This window comes from Chiloscyllium plagiosum, chromosome 6, assembly GCF_004010195.1.
Source record: "Chiloscyllium plagiosum isolate BGI_BamShark_2017 chromosome 6, ASM401019v2, whole genome shotgun sequence".
Lineage (NCBI taxonomy): Eukaryota > Metazoa > Chordata > Chondrichthyes > Orectolobiformes > Hemiscylliidae > Chiloscyllium > Chiloscyllium plagiosum.
The window spans coordinates 56,979,506-57,003,210 of NC_057715.1; the positions used below are offsets into that span (position 1 = coordinate 56,979,506).

The window sequence follows — 23,705 nt, forward strand, 5'->3', positions numbered from 1 at the left end:
TTCCAGGATTTGGAACCAGTGACAGTGAAGGACAATCAGGTCGGGCAGTCCAGTTAAGGAAGCCAGATTTAATTCCGTCAGTGGAATTGTAGTGGTTAGTATACCTCACTCTGACAGCTTAGTTGCTGATTGTTTTTGCTGGCAGTTAGTAGGATTCTACAAATCTTTGCTTTCCATGGTTGCTACAAATTGAAATTGACATTTTCCTGAATTTGTGGCTTCTCTACAAACCAACTGCTAGACATGGGTGTCATTAGTCAATTTTCCTTGAGAAGTGGGAGGAGGAAGAGGTGGAGAAAGAGAATGCAAGATAACAACATAGACAACCCTTTTTCTGCTCATGCTACTCATGGTGAACTACAGAGTGAGGTAGTGAAACCGCTATTTCAATTTCCCCAGTCCTCTACAGTTCGTATTACCTATTTAGTCTACCATTGTCCATTACAACATCCTCTGGCCACATGCAATAATTAAATCCATCACCATGTAAACATTCCAATCTGCATTTTTTGAATGAAATCATACTGCATTGCACATACAATTCAAACCACACTTGGACATTCTGTTAGTACCTGTCCTCTACTTCCCTTTGCATATCTTCATGTTTTACTGCCACTGAGAGCCAATGCCTCACCAAACCCAGTGGGGAAGACTTTGCTGGATTGCCATGATATCCTTCAAACCATTTTCCATGCTGTAATCCACAGTCAAAATGCCAATAATCAGCGCTTGCGTGCAGCAAGCTGATCTTGCTTGGCTGCTTCTAATACAGCATTCAGGCAATGAGTGGCTGCTATTTGTGCTAACCAAAGAAACTGAAATAGTGGCTTTTATTCATTACACAAGTGTACTAATGCTAATAAAATTAGCCACCACTTCCTTGTCTGAAAGGATGAGCTCAAATCTCTGTCAGCTGGTGCTGGCTCATCATTTGCACTTTATTGACACTTGGACTAGCCTTGCCATCTCTCTTGGCTATAAACCACTTGGAGAAAGTGAGGACTGCAGATGCTGGAGATCAGAGTGGAGAGTGTAGTGCTGGAAGAGCACAGCAGGTCAGGCAGCATCTGAGGAGCAGAAGAATCGATGTTTCTGATGAAGGGCTTATGCCTATAAACCACTTGTCCAGTTTCTCACCACATCCTGCTCCTTTCTTATGATATTCACAAAAGCGTGTGCCCAGGATCTGTATCTGAACTGGTGGTTGAGTGTGAGATCAGGTGATGATGTTCTTCACTATTGTTTTGCTATTCCTACCTTGCTCTGTTAGGTTACATTTGCAAAATACCCCAAAAGGAAAAGGTGTAAAAGTAAGGTTGTGGTGAGTGGAAAGAAGGAAATGAAGAAGTGCATTCTTGCACTGTCAGTGTTTCACGTCAGGGACGATTGTGGGTTGAAAAGAAAATAGAACGTGAGAGGAAGAATTAGGTTAGAGGATTATCTTCAATGACTTTAGACCCACTTGTGGTTATGGCCTAAAAAAAGTTGTCATTTCCAATAATGGCTGGCAGTGTATTCTCCTTCAGACTGTCCTGTCGATGTTGATTGTGGAAAAAGTGAGGACTGCAGGTGCTGGGGAAGTCGGAATCGAAAAGGGTGGCACTGGAAAAGCACAGCAGGCCAGGCAGCATCTGAAGAGGAAAGCCAATGTTTTGGGCATGAGCCCTTCATCAGGATACTTGGCCTAGCCTTGCCATCTCTCTTGGGTATAAACCACTTGTCCAGTTTCTCACCACGTCCTGCTCCTTCCTTATGATATTCACAGGATCAGTATCTGAGCTGATGAAGGGTTCATGCCCAAAATGTTGACACTCCTGCTCCTGGAATGCTGCCTGACCTGTGCTTTTCCAGCGCCACCTTTTTCGATTCTGATGTTGAATGATTGATTGTGCATCACTTTATCCTACAAAAGAGGAAGTGTATGTCTTAAATATGTTGTGCAGTCTGTGTGGCTGATATGATGTTATGCTTGAATAGCTGGCAGTGTGTAAGCTATGAGGTATAGATGAGAGACTTGTATAAATGCCTAGGTTATGAATACAAGAAAACCCCTGTTAAGTGTGAACCATGATTGAAAATTTTCAGGAGGTGAGTGAAAGGATATGGTGAATTGAAGCATTTCAGTCAGTGTACACAGGTTAATTTATAGCTTTTGGGGGTATTCTAATTCCACTCTAAGTGATTCACTTGTTTCTCTAAGGTTACATTTTCCTAATTTTCTTTATGAATATAAATACCTATTATTTAGATGATCCCCTTCTTTCTTTAAACGTACAATTGAATCAATTGTCTGAAAGTCAGTTGACCACTGAAATAACTGAACTTTTGAAAATGTAAATTGGACAATTTAACGTTAAATCTGATTTTCACTTCACTAATGCACTATTGTGCTTCCCACACCATGACTAATTGGAGGTTGTGTATGGATAGAAATAACAATAACAAATTATGGTTGATGTGTCTTTTATAATTGCTTTACATATTTTAAATTTTTATCTGTATTATCCATTCTTTTTGATTGAATTTCAGGTTTCAGAAAATATTACTTTTTGATATTGAATTGCTTTTAAACAGTTAACAATCTATAAAACATATAGCCTTCTGGATGTAATTTGCTATTAGTTTCTATTCTATAGTTGTTAAAATTGCCTTTATCCTTGCCCTTGTATACCCTTGTTTTCTTCCAGAGAAGTTATCTCAGCCAAAGGAAAATGTTTCCAGATTACAAACTTCCTCAAATGAATTTCTTGAAACTAAGAAACCATCTCTTGCAGAGGATGGTATTTATTCAGAAGGTCACCCAGTGCCAAAACCAAGGACTATTTCTTATAAACTGCAAGATTCTATACCCTCCAGTGATCAACATCACACTGCAACAGGACTCATGAATCAAAATGGTTTTAATGGCAACTCTACAACTCCTAAAAAAAGCATTTTGAAACATAGCCCAAGTTCAAGTTCCAATGATTCTGAAATTCTACTAGTCAGTGTTCAGGACTCGAAACGGAAGATCGCAGCCTCTCCTCAAACCATTCCAGAAGGACTAGCAGAGATTAGTGCAGTTGTGGACAATGAAGAATTGCTTGCACCTAATAGTCTTGAAAGATTGAAGCAAGTCAGATTTTCCACAAATGTGGATGAAAAGAAGATATCGCCGACACTAGAATTTTATAATGAAAACAAGAGTTCCAAAATTGGTGAAGGTTCTCTTCTAGACACTGATTATTCTGAGGAAACTATTGAAGAAAATGCAGATGGCATGGATAATGCAAGGGAAGATGAAAGTCTAGATGAGGCCAATGGGTTTTCTGCTCAGAGTCATTTATCTTTTTTATCAGAAGACCCATTGAACATGGATCAAGATGATAATGTTATGTCCAATTCAGACTTTCAGTCTATCCCAGCAACAAGTTCACATATAGCAAACCATACAAATAATCACTTAGCAAGTTCTGGTTCTGGTAAGCTAACTAATCGAGTCCGTGAAATGGACACAGGCGAGATACTAACAGAAAATAAAGTCAACAGGAGATTGAATTCTGCATCAAATCTGGCCAATCATAGTGTTGGTAAGATGGTTATTACAAAAGGAAAATATTCTAATCAACCATATGTCAATCATTTTCTTATCTACTGGTGGTATGGTTACACGCTGATTTTATCTGATCAAAAAATAATCTTTCTTTCACAAAATCATTTAATCTAGGAAATTGTTGCAATTCCTTTTGGGGGAGAAAAGTGTAAGACAAAATAAAAGGAAGGCAATTGGAAATTACCTATTTTAAGAAGACCTAAAATACTATAGTATTGTTTAAACAAGCACTTGTGTAAGAACGGGCATGAACATATTATCACTTCACCACTTGCTACTGGGAACAATAACATTTGTTTGTTGGTCAAATATTCTGGTAACATTTCAGAACATAAATTATCTGACTCTTAAAATAAATGTGAAGAAAATTGTTAGGCCTAAAAGGACATTTAGTGGTTAATGAACTACATGAACTATATCTTTCAAAGCGCAGTAGACGAAGGATTGGGAACTCATTGTTTTGCAAAGAGTATGATAGAGAAAACATTAAATATAGATTCCCCAAAAATTGCATTTCTTTTCTGAAGCATAATTGCTGACTTTGAAGGGAGCAGCAAATTCTGTATGTACCTTCAATCTGAGGTGAAAGCTTTTGTCTTGCGAGGGTCCAACTAAAAGCCTGACTTTGCACATAGAGCCCATCTCATCCAAGTTTTGCAACCAGTTAAATCAGAGATTCAATTTATCTTTGGCTGAAGCAATATCATGGATAATGAGGCAAATAACTGTCATGGCAAATTTTAAATTCTCTGACTTAAAAGCCTAGAGTTCTATGGACATGTGGAGCAACTTAAAATACACTTGTGCTTTATGTACGGTGTGCATGTTGAGTTTTATTTGCTCTTTCATGACTGTTTTAAAATTAATTTATTCATTTTAGATTCTCTTTTGGGCAATAGCACTGCCCACTGCTTAGGAAGATACTGGATTGCTGAAACTTGTTGCTTGAAATTTGATGTGTTGTTCCAAAGCAGATTGCAGAACTGCCATTGTTTTGGCAATGAGTTGATCCTTGAGACAAGCAGTTCACCTGAGATTAACCTGGAGTAGTTCTCTCCTTTCTTCTTTTTCTCATCAAACTCTGTATTTATTTTTTGAAATTTGTGGAACTGCTTAAAACAAGCTACTTTATATGGTTTTGCAAGTGTCATATTTGGCAGCATTAATATCCATATCTTTACAAAAATGAGTACCAAAATTTTGTTGCCAAGCTATTGTCTAATCTAATCAGAATGTATATATGGACATTTCTATAAAATGCTTAATAGATTTGCTTGTTCATGGCATAGTGACACAAAAGGCATTTACATCTTTGGCTTTTCTCCTTTCCACAATAAAAAGGATTGCTGGATAGGTTATTTTTGTCATGATGATGCCTCTCTAATGCATATCTTTTCCTGTCCAACTCATGTAATGTTGTCTATAATTTGTTACAATTGATGTGCTTCTTTCCATTAAACTTGGCAGTTTGTGAACTGCAGTTGTTAGTTACCCCTATCTGATTTCTTTTAGACAGTGCTAAATAAATGCATTTGTCTTGAGATAGATTGTTCACAGACGTATAATAGAATTATGGCATTGATTATTCTACAATAGTTTAAAGCACACTCATAATTTTTGAAGAGAATCCAAAGAAAGCAATCCTTTTATGTTAACTTAATGTGATATGTAAGCAAATTGAATTGTTTATTTTTTTCATGATATTTAACATTATGATACTTTTTAATTATGTAAAGTGAAATTGTATTCTTCAACAATAATCTTTTTTTACATGGCTCAAAACCTTGACAGCCTGCTGTTAGTTACTTTTGGATCATATTTGATATCTGTTATTTAGCATGCATTTCTTGTAGTTTATTAAAATGGAATAACAGATGTACAATATATTTAAAAATACAGTTTTTATTATAAGTTGCCTTGTTATTTAACATGTCCATAAGCTGATTTGATTATTTAGAAATGTTTTTGAAAACCAAGCTTAGAATAAGTTGACAACGTCAACAGATGATTGCTAGTGTGTTTGTGTGACCTTCTGCCTATTATTGTATCAAAGGTATTAACCCAATTAAATTAAATGGGTCAATCACTCTTAACAAATAGAAAAAATATCATGAACATGTTGAGCATTCATCTGCTAATAGCAACTTGAATCTATAGTCTCATGCTCGATAATTAAATATGTCGCCATTTTAAAATCCATTGATTTGGTTTCCTACCTTACAACAAATAACACATTTCTATGTATTTCATTGCAGATAAGCAGATACCTCACACTGAATTTGAATCTCCTCAGGTCTCAAATCAGCAGCCTGCAAAAATATTCCAAGGTAAGCATGTTAATTTTGTGGTGCCCCTCTTCAAGACAGCATCAATGGAACAAAGACATGAAGCTCCCTCTGCACAGTCCCAAATGCCTGATAAATATACTGCTGAGCACATGAAGGCAGCTGACGAATCCATATCCAAGGTATTGGATTGGTTCACCAGAAGCGAAGAAATGCCATCAGTAAATGAAAGGTTGAAAGAAGTGGAACCTCCATCTGAGCCAATAGTAGAGAACAAGCTACCATTAAATGCAAAGCCCGATACTGAGTTCTCACATACTGAATCTGATATATTTACAAAAAGCCTTCAAGAGATGCAGAATGTAAACGGTGAAATCCAAAGATCAGGAGAACAAGGAATCCAATTAAAGGAAGTTCAGACTCCAACAAAGGTGAACATTTTTCACAAATCTGTAATTCCAGAAGCAATAGTTTTGGAGGAGAAAAGTAAAATGAAAACAAAAAATGGTTTTGAGAGCACTTATCCAATTTCGGAGAATGTAATCAAATCTTCCAATAATCAACAGCAGCACATCAGACTGGAACGAGATGAGTCAAAACAAGGGCTATTAGTTTCTGAAAAAGGGAGGGTTGAAGCAAATGTAAGTGCCGATGGAGAGTCAGACTCTCAAGCAACCTCAAATGTCAACTTTTTTCTTGCTACTACTAATAAAAATGATATACAAGTGACTGAATCAAGATCAGAAAGTACTAGTTTAAATCCAGAAGAATCTAAAACATTACCAACCTCTGGTGTCAGTGATATAACAGAGGATGCACTTAACGCTTTTCAAAATCTTTCTTCAAAACACAGAACTTCATACCAGGAAAATAGTTTTGCGAATGCAGTGTTTAGAAAGTCAGCCGAGAATGAAGACACCATTGATATTAAGTCATCTAATTACAAATCAGCAAACAAAGCATCTAATGCAGTGACTACTGCAAGTTTGAACTCTACATTTTTCGACAATGGAGCAGAAAAAGAGTTAGACCGCACCAAAATAAAAAAACAGCAATCTGTTGATGGAAATGAGCACGTAACTACAACACGTGAGAATCCTTTCTTGGAACAAGCAAGGCAAGGATCAAATGAACATATAGATGTACCTGTATATGATGGTCAGTCAGCTTTAAGAAAAAACACAACGCTAAACAAAGCAAAAACAAAGAGCTCACTTAAGCAGAATGAAGAAGAAACCAATGTTTTACAAGATAAAATTCACGTTAAAGCCATAGATTTGAAGCAAACATTGAATAATGATGAAAATTCAACTAAGGTTAATTTCCAATTGGAGAAAAATGACACAAATGTAATTCCTAAAAATGAAAAGCCTTTCACTATAGTTTCAATAAAGAAAAAAATATGCAACACATCAGATGATCCACATCAAGATCTCTCTCATTTCACAAACCTAAGAAACTTTTGGGATAAAGGAACTAAAACTCTTGATGATGATGAACTGGGGCTTGCAAACACTTCAGATGACAAACATTCCATCTTGAAAATAGCAACAAATACTGAGCAAAAAATGCTATTAGAAGCAAAACCTTCGATAACTAATTACCCTGACGATCTTTCCAAAAACGAAAGCATGAAAACGGAGGAGTGTCATGGACCAAGTGTCCAAGAAAGAATGCAACAGATCCTTCAACAGAGAGAATCTCAACCTGATAAAAAAAGATTGAACACCAAATATTTTCCCAAAGTTCTCCCGACAGAACCTGAAGAGATCAAATTAAAATTGAAGACAGCAAATAATGCCTTAAATAAAAATGAACTTTTGTCGACTTCAAATGATTTCCAGAAACACTCCTCTGAAGTAGGGGAAAGTGCTCAAGAGAGGATAATTTGTGATCCAAAATCACAGGAGTCAAATAATTTGAACGTTGGATTGCAGTGGAGACATCAGGAAAAAGATGAAAATGAAACTTCACTTATTGAGGAACAGCATAAACATGAGAGAGTTTTGCTATCAGACAACCAGACTTTCATGCTAAGTGATGAATCAGCTGATAGAATGATCAATTCACAATCTTTATTGGAAGATATAAACCAAAGCAGACCAAATACTTATAGCAAAATTGGAAATAATAAAGATGACAATATTTCAGAAAAGCTATTACAAAGCCAAATTCCAAATGTTCTAAAACCACCTGAAAAATCTTTTCAAAATGAAAACTCATCAATTAAACAAATATCATCTAAGGAAGTGAGCAGTAATGAAGAAAATCTTGCTTTATTTGCAGGACGTTCCCCACTTGTAGAGGAAAATGACATTCCCCAAAAGAATTTGAACAATTCTGAGTCATTGGACAACATGATCCATGGTAATCTGAAGACAGTTGAAGAAGATAAATTGTCATCTATTAAAAATGACAAAGGGTCTAAATATAATGAAAACCTAGGAATAGATTTAAATAAGGATAACAGAGGTTTTGATTTGCAAGACCAATTTCAAATGGAGTTAAATCTTCCATCTGGAACTACTAGAACAAGCACCTTCAAGGAAAATAGTGATAGTCCTACGAAAAGATCCATGGAAAGTTTCAAGGCAGGTGCACAGGACAACCCAGATCAAGATGCTTCATCAAAAAACGTATTGTTAGACTATTCAAGAGGAAGTGACCACTTACATGCTGAAACCTGGAGAAGTTCACTCAGTGAGCATCAGCATTCATTTGTTTCTACTGGCATTGTGGTTTATTCTATTCCTTTTTTTTCCCTTTTGATCGGTTTAGGTTTTCTATCCACTTTTGATCTTGATTATCTGATTTATGTAATTCCACCAATCCTCTCTTGATTTATGTAGATATTGGGTTTAACTTTGGGAACTCTGTGGTAGTATTAATTTTCTAAACAATTCAGTGCAATCCTATGCCAGCCTGGTTTCAAATCAGAAATAATGACACTTTCCTGTTGATTTGCCATGGTGTCACAGAAGTTCAATTATTTCCTCCTGTTAAGTAAATGTGGAATGATTTCTTGTAATACAAATAATAAGTGATTTGGTGATGGTGATTCTGAAATTTAACAACATTTTTAATGAATTTTCTTTGGCCAGGTATTAGTATATGGGACTCAGTACAATTCCCTCTAGGTGAGAAGGTTTAAGGGTCAAGCATATTCTAGGGCTTGACTAGGATGATACTTCAGTGCAAAACTTAGATGGTACTACACATTTTTGTTATGTTGCCTTAAAATAAGACAAACTGCTGACTTACCTACTTTTTAGTGTTTTAAGCAGACTTTGAAAGATCCCATTGCAGTGTCACAAAAAGAACAAGTTAGTGTCAGTTTTGTAACTTGAATAAACAAATAAGTTATAGGAAGATTAGCATATACTTGGAAATTGGCAGTAGGAAGGCAAATAAAATTTCGTGTAGAGGTCTACAAAGTGCCTCACATGAAGACAAAACATCCAGGAATGTACTGTTAATTTAATGGAAATAAAATGATGCACTTGAAATGATCTGGGATTATAATCAGTAATTAACAAATTTCAGCCATTGAAATAGTGCTTGGTGGCAGAATACAAAACGCACGTTCTGATATGCACATCCACCGTAGAGTACCTGCTTGCCCAAACATGTTGGGCAGGACCTCAAACCTGTTGGACAACTGTAGAGGTAGATGTTTCTATCCTCTAGGTCCCCTTATCTGCTTCAGTCACAGTCATACATTCCTGTTCCTGACCAAATCAGAAGATGTTTCCCTGAATGGAGTGACTGGCACCGGTGAAAGAGGTTTATGATATATTGGCTTCCACTTTAATTTCACATTTCAAGTGAAATTAATAATTGGGACAATCTGTAAAATTCCATCTTTACTTCTTGGATTGCTGTTAATGAGAATACTTCAATGAGATTGGCTGCTTATTCAGCTTGGTGACCTCACTGCTGCTAGATATCCTTTTGACTTGATGCCAAGTTCAACTAGCATTGGAAAAAGAGAAATCCACACCACAATAAATTATTAGATCTTTTTTGTGAGCAGGTTTCTTCACTGAGTGGTTGATTCTATTGGACTGGAAGGAAGAGGGAGGGAAGGGGGTCAGGTAGGTTCTGTTGATTTTTAATGGCAGGATATATTTAATTATTTTTCAACACATTTTCTGCTTCACAGCCAAACAAATTGACTGAATTGTATTCCAATATACATAAATCAGTAAACTTAGTGCTACACAGAAAATACAGTAGTGCATTCCTCCCACTGTACAAATTTGAGTCATGGACCATTTTTTTGCCCATGAGCAGTAATCTGCTAGTAGGTTTGTTGAGAAGACAGCATGGTGATTTGCCCTCCAAAGTTTTAAAATATTTCCTTCTGTATCTCACTCTTTCCTCTTCAGTTGGTAAAATGCCTGATTTCAACATATGTTGATTTATGAACTCTGTCTTCCACACAATAAACCACATTGTGATCTAAATGCCAATAATTATTTTTAAATTTAAGAAAAGAAATAAGTACATTAAAGATTTTATCCCACTAGGGGAAGAAACATTTACACGAATTTGAACTTTTTCTCCCAAGTTGGGTGTACAGAGTGAAGAGATCCTAGTGTCTGCTAACCCAACTGATTCACAACTCCCCTGAATGGCCAGATTTTTATGCTAAATGATTGTGAGAGTTTTACTATTGGATTTGTAGCTTAGGCATCATATTCATTCTTCTGTTTTTGTGAAAATTTGGACTACTAGAAGTGACACAGTTTAATACGTGGACTGATGCATCTTAAAATAATGGCATATATTGAAATTGTCTTGCATTCACCTGCTTCTAAGAATCTTTGCCCAATGTTCCAGAAAGATCCCCTCCATTAGGTACATCTAAATAAAGAAAATTCATTGGTACATAATGTTAATACACTGCACTTTTCTGCAACTTCAAGAATTAGTATACAAGCATAACTGTGTAACATATGACACAAGCATATATGCTGTCACATACATGTACCAGTGTAAACTTTCGAAAATTCCATGTCCTGAAACTTTGCTAATGAGTAAGCTAGTGCTTTTGCAAAGTAGCCATAATAACATTCCGCTCATCTATTCCTTATCAGCTGGTGTCTAAAGTCACCGTGCTGAATGAGCTGAAGCTAAATTAAGGTATTTTGGAATACCAAAGTGAGGGGTGCCACTTAAATTTGCTGCTGCTTTTAGAATTGTCCATCTTGGCTGTTCGATTATGGTATGGTGCTGACAAGCAGCTGTGCAACTGAGGGCAGAGTAATTGTTGAACCACCATCCTACAGCTGTGATTGATATTCTTGGAAGAGATGACTAGCCATTTGGTCCAATGAAAGCAGATAATTTGCAAGAAAATGGAAATATTTGTGCTATATTTTAAGGGCAACGTAAAATGACTCTAAGCTCTGTGCACACAATTCAATTTCTTTAGAAATTGTTATTCCATTAGTTACTGTCTTAGGTGAAACTGGAGTAAAGTCTATGGAAGATTTAAAAGCACTGGTTGTAATGCTGAAACTGACAAGTAGTGTATCTAAGCTAGCAATGTCATGTGATCTATAGTGGGAAAATACTTTTTACCACTTGAGTACAAACAAATCCTACATGGAGATAAATCAGATTCTGATCATGCTAATCAATATGTGGAGAAGTGATTCCTTAAATGTAGCATTTTAAGTTGTCATTGTGTTTTCCTTTCTAACAGGTGAGGAAGAAGAGGGGTCATCTTTGGCTTTGAAAAGAAACTCGCGCACAAGTGAAACTTACAAAAGTCTGCAAGATATCCATGTTATCTCCTCAAGAAGTGAGTGCATTAATTTATCAACTGCTCTATCCTTCTGTTTAAAACTTTAAAACTTTAATTCTATTAATCCATCTCTTTAACCATATCAGAAACATAAATAGTATCAATCATCAATTATAGTTATTTGTTTTGTCTTAAAGCTGAAAAATGTATATAATAAATAAATTTTTACTCTGTATCTGGTTTACCATATGTTACACCTTCACTTTGGTTGTATTGTTGAAATGTAGTATTCTTCTGTTTGTCAAACAGTGCCTAATACCTTAGATTCTACAAACCAAGAAATGCTGCTCAGTGCTGACAATGGTAACTACATTGTTTTTTTGTTTTTGTAATAACACGTTGACACATTAAAATTCAGTATTAACAAGATGTCCATAAGTGACTCCAGTGCCTTATCATGCTCCCACTTTTGATCTCTCGCTGTCTCTCTTTGTCTTGATCTCGAAATACTTTGTTTTGGTTTCTGTTTTGAATACTGTGTATATTGAGGAAGTCAGCTGGAGAAACTGAGGTGATGTGGTCATGTGCAGGGTTTGGGGTAGGTAACGAGAAAGTAATCCCTGCATAATTGCTGATACTTATTTTGGCTGGATTTTGGGAATGTATTCTATGTATACTTTAATGTTGTAAGCTGTAGAACTTCTTGTCTGTAAAAGTATTTCATATGCTGCTTCATTCAAATGATTTTCTTGAATACATTTGGATTACGATCTGTTTATACTTGCTTAGTTTCCAGTATTCCAACAACCCCAGAAAACACATCTTTACAATCAAAAAGGATGAAACGGCTGAGTAAGTCAGTACCTGCGTTTCCAGAGGTAAGGAAGATGTAGTTGGTAACTTTGTTCTTTCATTCAGTAATTTGGCTTTCATTAATCTGAATGAGATGACCTTTGTCTCACATTCTGTAACAGCGATTGATGTGGTTCTGCAGGTTAAACAGTGACTTTTAAACAGACCAGTGCCTAAAGATTAAACATCCCTATGACTGATGGGAGGAGTTAGTTTTCAATGTGTGTGTCCTGAAGATAGTGTGTGTACTATCACCATCATTGCAGCAGTGATTAATGGGGACTTTAAGCATCATACTATGGAGATAAGAGACTTCATTAATATTTTTAATTTGAATTCTCTATTCAGTTTGGAGTTTGATTTTTAAAATTCACCACTATCACTTTTACGTTAATTCACAGGATATGGGGAAAATTGGGCGATTGATTAAAAATCTATAAAGGAATCCAGGGTTATGGGGAGAAGGCAGAAAAGTTAAATTGAGGATTATTGGATGATCTCATTGAATGGAGGAGCAGACTTAATGTGCTGAATGGTATAATTTTGCTTGTGTATCTTATGGTTTTTCTTGCCAATGTAATCTATTACCCATTCTTAATTACCCTTGGGAAGGTCGCAGTGGTGTGCTACCTTCTTGAACCACGTGAGCTCAGGTGCTATAACTACATCCACAGTACTTTTTGACAGTATTAAGGATAATATAGTTCATGTCATGATGGTGTGTAGCTTGGATGGGAACTTACAGGTGGTAGTGTTCCTGTGTGTCTGCTACCACTGATTTTCTAGATGGTAGAGCTTGCAGGTTTGGAAGGTACTATTCAACAATGAAAGAGTTGAGAGCTGCTGACTTCATAAGGTGTGTCCCTCTTTCAGCCAACTTTGTATACCAAGAAGAACAGATGCCTTTGGCCTCCAACCTGTTGATACGTCCTTTTGTTTTCCTCTTGCACCTACCCCCCAAACACTTGTGATCTGTGATTGTGAAGCGTACATATTTTTAGATTTAATATATCAAAGACTCCACCTAGACATGCAGGATGAATAGGTTGCTATTGGTTGTCCTGGTCTGTGTCAGTTCATGCTTAGTAACAAATAACTTCTCAACACAGTTAAGTTTCATCACATCTGTCCAATTTGTTTTTGCTTAATATATTCTCTCATATTTTAGAAGCTGCAGTTTGAAGTTTGTGAACAGGTAGTGGGTTTAAAATGTATTCTAAAATGGGTACCCTGCCAGAAGTGCTACATTGAAGTTTAATTTTAACTTCAAGCATTGAGAACATGACTTAAAAGCATTTGTGCTTTCACTGCTACATGTAAACAAGCTTTAATCTTTAGCTAAGGCACATTAGATGGTTAGTTGTTTTACTAATTACTTCGAGAACATGAGATTTAAATTATTTCAATTAAGCAAGGTCACAAAGCAAAAATGGATCATGACCTCCTAAAATTGTGCCTATCCAACAGAATGAATAAATATTACCATTCAATTTCTTTTTCAGAAATCCAAATAAAATAAATATTAAAGGTGGATTATGATCATAAATTACTGTCTTTGGGCAGAAATAAGCAGGACTGGAATTTTTGAACAAGTATGTTGCCCTGTTGCCAGGACTGAAAGTGGAACTTGACCCTGTGTAGTTCGATGGCAGAAACTGTGCAACCTTTTACAAGCAGCACCCATTCAACAGGAAGAAGAGTAGGTTGCACCTATGCTACGTAGACAAGGACTGGTGACTTGAGGAGTTGTACCCTCGAGCAATGTTGACGTAGTCACAGAAGTAGCCATTGCTGCTAGTGATTCTTTTGTGGACCATTATGCACACCCATGAAGGAGACTTCACCACACACTCTCTCCCCAAGAATCACCTTACATGGTGACATCCATACATGAAACTGGTAAAATATTGAGAATAGGAAGTGACTCTTTATTAATAGCTCATTGGTTAAATTGCCATGATGCGAAGGAGCCGCTGTTGGACCGGGGTGGACAAAGTTAAAAATCACACAGCACCAGGTTATAGTCCAAAATGTTTATTTGGAAGCACTAGCTTTTGGAGCACTGGTATTTCATAATCCTGAAAGAGCAGCGGTCCGAAAGCTAGTGCTTCCAAAAAAACCTGTTGGACTATAACCTGGTTTTGTGTGATTTTTAACTTTGTTAAATTGGCCACATGAGAATATATCCTGGTGGAATGAAGATGGCAGAGTTTCTTTCTATGGACTTTTCCCTTCTAAACCATTTCAAGAGAGCTGGTACAATCTATTTGTAGGGTTGAGAAGAGAAATGATGCTTGAGTAGTGTAATTGACATGAGAGCTGTTACCATAATTTATTGAACTCTGTCGACACATGCACATTATTTTTATTAATCAGTGATTCAGCAGTGTTTTATTTAATTAAGGTCTATATAAAAATTAGTGGGTTGAAACTGGAGTTCTGGATGATCAAATGTCAAGCAGTCTCCTATTGAGAATGAAATGTAGTTTGTCAGAATGGTTTTAAAAATGTTAAGGATATGGCCCTTTTTTTAAAACAAATACAACTATCCTAATTAGACTGAATTGTACTAGTTATTTATAATTAATGTATTATTTGTAATTTGCTGTGCCAGACTCAGAATAAACCATAAGATAAATGGAACTTTAACTTCAATCTTCAGTAATTCAGAGCCCTTGAGTTTACGCACTCTTACATACAGCTTAAGTTATGTTGGTGATGGAAAGCAATTGACAACACATGATTTATTATGGAATTATATAGAATGATGATGCAGACTCTATGTCGGAGGGCAGCTTCCAGATGGACAAGCATGGGACAATCGCCAGCTCTCTAACAAACATTAGCGGCTCTTCTGGCATGGCATCAAGATCCTCTGTATGTAAAAGTTTTGTAATAATGCTTTTACTAATCTTGCAACCTGATCTTTATATGTTCTTTCCCACACCCCTACTAATCCTGCATCCCTGATGAAATTAATAGCTCTACCATGTTGTTAGCTGCACTAACTGTATTTGACATGAAATCTTGGATGAAATTTAATGGAGTTGATTGGAGTGGACATGATGATGAGGGAAACTGGGAAAAGCAGCTGAAAGGACATATGTCTGATTCCTGGCATCAGGGATAACTGTCTGTTGAAAGGATTTGGGCAGCAAGGGCCTGATAATGGGAATCCATCACCACCAACCCTCTCGACAGAAGTGACATGAGGCTTGTAACTCTAAATCTTGGCACTTGATTGAAGAGTTCTGATGGAGCCATTGAGCAGAAGACATATGGTTTCCCACTGGGAAAGGCAAGCTGTGATAGTTCCTCAATAATCACCAAGAACATCACAGAAGAAGCCTATTTGGCTCAGGTGGTCTCAGGTGCTTATGTTCTCCATAAGCTTTCTCCTCCATTTTATCGAATCTATATCTATTCCTTTCCATCATCATCTTAACAATGCAGCTTTACTCTTTGCCTCAACTCCTTTTTTTGAAGAAGTTCTACATTTTTGCCACTCTTTATGTTCTTCTGAATTCCTTTATTGAATTTATTGGTGACTATCTTATACTTAAGGATCCTTGTTTTGGTCTCCAAGTGGAAACATATATTCTTGTGTCTACCCAATTTAAAAACCTTTCAACTGTTATTGCTTTGCTTTCTCTTTCCTAGAGGAAAGAGCTTCAGTCCATTCAGTCACACCCAGAGACCTGATCTTCTCCATCCAGGTTAAGAGGAGAAGTGAAGAGGAAAATAAAAGATAGAATATGAAAATAGAATGACAGTTGACAAAAATCTTCTGTTTATGTAAATGGTAAGCAGGGAGGAGGCAGAGCTGGAAATTATTAGGGACAAAAGGATGATATTTGTATAGCTGCAGAGCAAAGGTTTTTTTTTTAAATCGGTGTTTTGGGAACGAGCGGTTGCTGACAAAATATCAGTTGAAGTGGCAGAGGAAATGGAGGCAATGAAATTTGACAGGCAGGATATGGCGTGATATGATAGTTGATTGTCATCTATCCATGTTGTCTCCTGTAACATATGAATGTGGGTGAGTCGTACAGAACTAAAGAATTAAAAAGGAGAAAGTGAGGACTGCAGATGCTGGAGATCAGAGCTGAAAATGTGTTGCTGGAAAAGCGCAGCAGGTCAGGCAGCATCCAGGGAACAGGAGAAGGGCTTTTCCTGAAGAAGGGCTTATGCCCGAAACGTCGATTCTCCTGTTCCCTGGATGCTGCCTGACCTGCTGCGCTTTTCCAGCAACACATTTTCAGTAAAGAATTAAAAAGACCGTTTATTTGTACACTACAATCACAAGCACTTGCAGTCTGGGCTCAAGTGAAGCAATTTGGATGCACTGTAACATGGTTTCATTAATTTGTCATGCTGCAAGAGGACTCAGTAAGATGCAATGTGAAACATTTATACCATTTGACACATACTGTGATATGGTAATGATATCATGGGCATATCCCTTAACAGTATATTGCACTGTTACTACAATGACAACACAATAGGATGTACTGGAATAGCTAGCCATGCTTAATGACATGCTACCTGGTCCAAATGGCTTGCATCCCAGATTGCTCCGCGAGCTTAGAGTGGAAATAGGAGAAAAGCTATTCATGATATTTCAATCTTTCCTAGATATTAGAGAGGTACCAGAGTAATGGAAAGTGGCAAATGTGACATTCTTATTCAGTCCTTGTAACGAGAACCTGATCAGTTTAAGATCAGTGGACAAGCTTTTAGAAACATTTATGGGCAGCATGGTGGCTCAGTGGTTAGCACTGCTGCCTCACAGCACTCCGGGACCCAGGTTTGATTCCAGCCATGGGTGACTGTGCAAAATCCACACAGACATTCTTCCCATGTCTGCATGGGTTTCCTCCCACAGTCCAATGATGTGCAGGTTAGGTGAATTGGCCATGCTAAATTGTCCATAGTGTTCAGGGATATGTAGGTTAAGTGCATTAGTCAGAGGAAATGAAGAGTAATAGGGTAGGGGAATGGAACTGGGTGGGATCCTCTTTGGAGGGTCAGTGTGGACTTTTTGGGCCGAATGGCTTGTTTCCACATTAGGGATTCTATGATAACATTTAATCAGGGTAAAACTTAACAGGCATTTGGAGATGTTTCAGTTTAAAAGAACAGGCATGAATTTTTAAAAGGTAGATTATGCCAAACTAATTTAATAAAATTTTTTTGATCAAGTAATGGGAAGAGGTGATAACAATGAATGGATGTCACATAGTATCAATAGGAGGGGTTTAGAGGGATGTGGGCCAAATGCAGTCAAATGGGGCTGGCAAATTGGTTTAGGATATCTGGTCAGCAGGGATAAGTTGGACCAAAGGGACTGTTTCCGTGTTTTATAAATCTATGACTCTATCAAAGGCTAGCTACTAAAATAGGTCATGGAAAATCAATGTCAGTTTTGATTTAAAAAGTTGATTTAAGGACAGAAAACAGTGAAATGTTCTTTATTCTCTGATGCAATGTGGGCATTCCTGTCATAGTCAGCATTGAGAAGAACAAGGAGTGTTTTGATTGAATGGGACTGAAGGCATTGTGGCTCAATTTGCAGATGACACAAAGCTAGGTAGGAAAGTATAACAAAGAAAACGTATTATGAAGAAAAGATAACCAGGATGTAGATCACTAGAGAAAACTTGTGCGATTAAATGAAAATCTGGCAGATGGAGTAAATTGTGGGAAAATATTAAGTTATTCGCTTTGGCAAGAAGAATTTAAAACAGTATTATTGAAATGGATAATTGCAGAATTCTGTGGTGCAGAGGGATCTAGGTGTTGTCATGCATGCATAATAAGAAATTAGAATACAAGTTCAGTAAGTTATTAAAAAGATAAACGTGGTGCTATCATTTATTAAGAGAAGAATTAAACATACAGGTAAGGATGCTGTGTCATTTATAGAGGGCATTGGTGAAACGATGTCTGTCACAGTTTTGGCCTCCTTCCTTAAGGATGTAAATATATTGCAAACCGTTCCAGGGAAAGACGTTTCAAAGAATCCTTACAGTATGGAAGCAGGACATTCGGCCCATCGAGTCGACACCGACTCTCAGACCATCCAGATCTACCCCTTACCCTTGTAACCCTGCATTCCTTGTGGCTAACCCATCTAGCCTGGATGCTATGGTCAATTTAGCGTGGCCAATCAACCTAACCTGCACATCTTTGGACTATGGGAGGAAACTGGAGCTCTCGGAAGAAACCTACGCTGACACTGGGAGAATGTATAAACTGCACATACGAGGCTAGAATTAAACCAGGGTGTCTGGAGCTGTGAGGCAACAGTGCTAACCACTGAGCCACCAGGCCACCCTTAGACAGTTATTAGATTGATACTTGAAATGTGCAGTTATTATGAGGAAAGATTGGATGTGCTAGATCAATTTTCAATGGAATTTGAAAGAGCGAGGGGTGCTTTAATTGAATATTTTTAAGATCTTGAATGGTCTTGAGATGGTGGACATGCAATGGATGTTGTCTCTTGTGGGTAAGTGCAGAACTAGGGGGCACTGTTGTAAAATTAGGACAAAGGTGAGTAGAAATTGTTTTATCCAGGTGTTGTGTATGTTTAAACCTGCCTCAAAGTAGTGGAAACGAGGTCATTGGATAACTTTAAAGCAGAGGTGTGGAATAACTCCAGAGGTTGATATCCCTTCACCAAGTCACCCATTATTTACACGTGGAGAGTTCTTCACACTGATCCAGCTGTGAGTGAACAGGACACTCCTGTTCCTTTTTTTTTTCTTTTCTTTTTGCCTACTCTTTTTCTTTTTTTTTTTAACCCCACACTGCCGCCTAACTGCAGTAGTGCTTATTTTTTCCCCAGCACCCATGTTGTGTGTGTGTGCAGGTGTGAGACAGACACTCCTGTTTGTTTTTTTTCCTCCTATTTGTTTTTTTTTCTTTCTGAACTGTGGCACACCTGTTTTTTTTTTCTTTTAATCTCCTGTTTGTTTGTCTTTTCCTTTCCTTTTTTTTTTCTTTTCTTCTTTTCTCCTGTTTGGTTTTTTTTCTTTTCTTTTTTTTATATAATTTAACCCCCACACTACCACCTAAGTGCGGTAGACACTCCTGTTCTTATCTGTCAGTCAGGACACTCTGGACCAGATTGACAGCTCCAGTCAGGGAACTTGTATGCTGAGGTCCACCTGGATGACCTCATTGCAAATACTACAAGGTGGAACATTCTTATTAGTAGAAGAGTTAATTATTGGGGAGTAAATGGGAATGTGCAATTCAGAATACAAACAAATCTGCCGTGATCTTATTGAATGGTGGAGCAAGCTTGAAGGGCTGAATGGTTTATTTCTGTTAATAATGTGTATGTGATGCCCGTTCCTAATTTCCATTTTAAATGAATGACTTCCTCTGCTTTTTCAGAGAGCAGTGAAGATTCAACTACATTGCTGTTGATCTAGAGTTGCATGTACAAAATGGGAAATGTTCTTCCTTAAAAGATATTAGGGATGCAGGCACACTATTCTAATGACAATCAACAAATGTTTCATAGTCAGTATTACCAATCAGTAAGACTCCAGATTTACTTAGTTGAAACTTTATTGCTGGAACAGCACAGCAGGTCAGGCAGCATCCAGGGAACAGGAGATTCGACGTTTCGGGCACAGGCCCTTCTTCATTCCTGAAGAAGGGCCTGTGCCCGAAACGTCGAATCTCCTGTTCCCTGGATGCTGCCTGACCTGCTGTGCTGTTCCAGCAATAAAGTTTCAACTTTGATCTCCAGCATCTGCAGACCTCACTTTCTCCTCCAGATTTACTTATTCAAATTAAATTCCATCAGCTGTCATGGAAGAATCTGAAGCAATATCCTCAGAGCCTGTAGTTTGGAGCTACTAGTCCAGTGACATTACTACTGCCACTGTACAAGATGATTAGGGGTTTAGATAGGGTTGACCATGAGAACCTTTTTCCACGTATGGAGTCAGCTATTACGAGGGGGCATAGCTTTAAATTAAGGGGTGGTAGGTATAGGACAGATGTTAGGGGTAGATTCTTTACTCAGCGAGTCGTGAGTTCATGGAATGTCCTGCCAGTAGCAGTGGTGGACTCTCCCTCATTATGGGCATTTAAACAGGCATTGGATAGGCATATGGAGGATAGTGGGCTAGTGTAGGTTAGGTGGGCTTGGATCGGCGCAACATCGAGGGCCAAAGGGCCTGTACTGCGCTGTATTTTTCTATGTTCTATGTTACACACACTGGAGGAGGGTAGGCATTGACCTTCTGCAAAGGCCAATGCCAAGGTCACTGGTACTTTTTTTGTAGATATTCTTATTGAGAAAAAAGATTTTACATTTTATACAAAATAGTATAACCTTATAATATAACAACAATAACAGTAAACAAACTATGTGGAGAGAGAGGGGAAAAAAAACCCACAGAAGCTACAATTCAATAAATAACAAAAAAACTAAATCATTATATTAAATTACATTCAGTTAAATTACTGCACTCAGCACAATCGCACTAAAGCTCCCCACCACCGGGAGCATCAGTAGGCAAACCTGTATTTGTTTGGGATTCTTCCTCCCAGGGGTCCACGACTGCCAGACATAGTCCTCATGACTACGCAAAGGCCCTGACCAATATAGCTGACAAGTCTGCATCTTTATAATTCAGAAAGGGCCACTATGTTGTATAAAACAGTTCCGTTTTCTGGTGCACCATACTCATAAGGATGTCCAGAGAGATGTGCTCCATAACTAATCTATGCCATCCAAGAGTCCTGGGGGATTCTTCAACACTCATCTCATTAGAATGAAAGAATATTAAACAGTTTCTTCCCATGAGTGTCCAAACAAGGGAGATTTGCAAGCCCAAAAGAATGGACACCGGATCCACCTTAACCTCAGTTCCCAAGACCCCTTGCAAAACACTCGCTATGGCACCCCAACACCTACGAAGCTTGTGGCATGACTATAAGCAGTGAGTAAGAGTTCCAACATCAGTTTTACATTTGGGGCACATTGGGGGTGCTCCTGTCTTAAATTTCGCAAGCTGCTCCAGTGTCAAATGAGCCCTGTGGAGTACCTTCAATTGCATAGCCTGCGTCCTGTTACAAATCGAAATTTTCCTTGCGTTCTCCCGAATATCTTCCCATGCCTCTGACGAGATTTCCACCCCCAATTTTTTGAGTCCAGATTTTGCACAGCCACTCACTGTCCTTTGAAACATTGCTTCCTAACAAGTGGTAGAGGGTGCTGACTGGGAGAGCGACCATAGGCCGAAGTGCACTCCTCTCCATATCTGACTTATAGGGACTAATCATCAATGTAGTCTTTTTCTGTATAAAGTCCCTAACCTGAACGTACCAAAAGAGGTCCCTCCTAGATAGCTCATATTTCTGACTCAGCTGCTCGAAAGACATCATGACCTCCCTGTCAAATAAATCTCCCAAACAGGTGACTCTTATAGACTCCCAGAGGTTAAAGCCAGAGTTCATCGACCCTGGCCAGAATCCTAACTTCCTACTATAGGAGTGAAAGGGCAAGTGTTTTTGTAAGTTGCCCTCATACTCCATGCTTTAACCATGTTAAGGACAATCTGGTTTCTGCAATGGTCCATAACAGTCCTCCTCTTGTCCATAAACCACAAATTGATGAGGAGGCATCTATGTCCAACCAGATTGACCATGGGTCCTGGCAAGCCCAGTCAGCCACACAGGATAGTAAGGAACTCCATTGATATTTCTTAAAATGTGGGAAATCCAAACCTCCCAACCCCTGTGGAAGTTGCAATTTAGCCAAATTAATAAGAGGCCGCCTATGATGCCAGATGAAAGATCCAAGCCAACTGTAAAGCCTCCGTCGTGCTTGTCGAAGCAGCGTCAAAGGGTGCATTCGCATGGGATGTAATAAATGAGGAAGAACATTCATTTTGACCAGAGCTATTCTACCCAACCAAGATATTGGAAGATCCTTCCAGCGCCAAAGGCCCTGCCTTATCATCTTGAGCAACTGCTTTTCTTGATTTCTTGATATAATTGATTTCTTGATATTTCTTGTTTTCTTGATATAATTGATTGAAGGCCGGGGTGATTAAAAAAAGCCTAAATACAAGAAACCTCACTGAAGGTCACTGATCTTTTTAATCTACAAAATGACCTGAATATTAGAACACGGAATAAAATTTCCTAATTTACTAATGATACCAATCTCAAAGGTTTCACTAACATTGAGGAAGATGTCAATCAACTGCAACATTACACAAGCCAGTAGAATTGACAGGCAGTTGCTAAACAGAATTTAATATAGAAAATTTGAGGTGATATGTTTTGCAGAAGGGATAGCAGGAGACAGTATTGATCACATATTTCTGAAGAGTATTCAGGGGCAATGGATCCTGGAGACTTGTGCTTGAATCTTGGAAAATGGCAGGACTTGGGATGGAGTTAGGAGAAAGGTTAACCATAATATATCAATCTTTTCTAGATATTTCAGAGGTGTTGTAGGAATAGAAGCTGCCAATTGTGACACTCTTATTCAGGAAGGGATGCAAAAATATTGTAGTAACTAGAAGCTGGTCAATTTAACAGTAATGGTGGGACAAGGGTTTATAAAGAATAATCAGGGTAAAAAAAAACAAGCACTTTTTGAGCTTATAGAAGAAAGTAATTTACAAAATATATGGGATTGTGGGCCTTCAAAGTAAAGCAGAGGTTATGCTAAAACTTTATGAAGAATGAATTGGGCCATTCATAGATGATTATGCCCAGTTCAAGTCATCGTCTTTTAGGGAAAAAAATGAGAATCCTTGAGTGGATGTGTAAGAGATTTACCAAAAAAAAGGTTCCAGGCCAGGAGTTTTAACTACAAGTTTGATTTGGAAAAGCTTTAGTTGTTCTCAGAGTTATACCACATTAACCAGGCCCTTCGGTCCACCATGTCTAAGTCGACCAACAAACACCAAACTACACTAATCCCATTTACCTGTACTTGGTCCATAGCCTGTTATGCCATAGCATTTTAAATACGCATCCAGTTGCTTCTTAAGTACATCTATAACTCTCTGGGTAATTTTATTTTTAAAAAATTCCTCCAATCTCCTTGAAACTACTTACTCCTCACCTTAAACCAATGCCCTTAAACCTATGCCTGTCATGAGGAAGAGATTTTCATGATCTATTCTGTCTATTGCTCTCATAATTTTGTAAACCTCAATCAGATTCCCCCGCAGCCTTCTTT

The 23,705-nt window shown here is 37.8% G+C and overlaps 1 protein-coding gene across 7 annotated transcripts in view; it reads left to right on the forward strand.

Moving 5' to 3' along the window:
• The window catches only part of sytl2a (synaptotagmin-like 2a), a 123,584-nt gene that overhangs the window by 70,591 nt on the left and 29,288 nt on the right, over nucleotides 1–23,705 (forward strand). For 2 of the 7 annotated variants that reach the window (XM_043691609.1, XM_043691608.1), the window contains 7 exons: nucleotides 2,688–3,569; nucleotides 5,848–5,919; nucleotides 8,164–8,577; nucleotides 11,588–11,686; nucleotides 11,939–11,992; nucleotides 12,419–12,507; nucleotides 15,245–15,358. In XM_043691609.1, the coding sequence (XP_043547544.1) occupies nucleotides 2,688–3,569; nucleotides 5,848–5,919; nucleotides 8,164–8,577; nucleotides 11,588–11,686; nucleotides 11,939–11,992; nucleotides 12,419–12,507; nucleotides 15,245–15,358 (1,724 nt within the window). The other 5 variants (XM_043691610.1, XM_043691611.1, XM_043691612.1 and 2 more) reach the window with 5 other exon arrangements.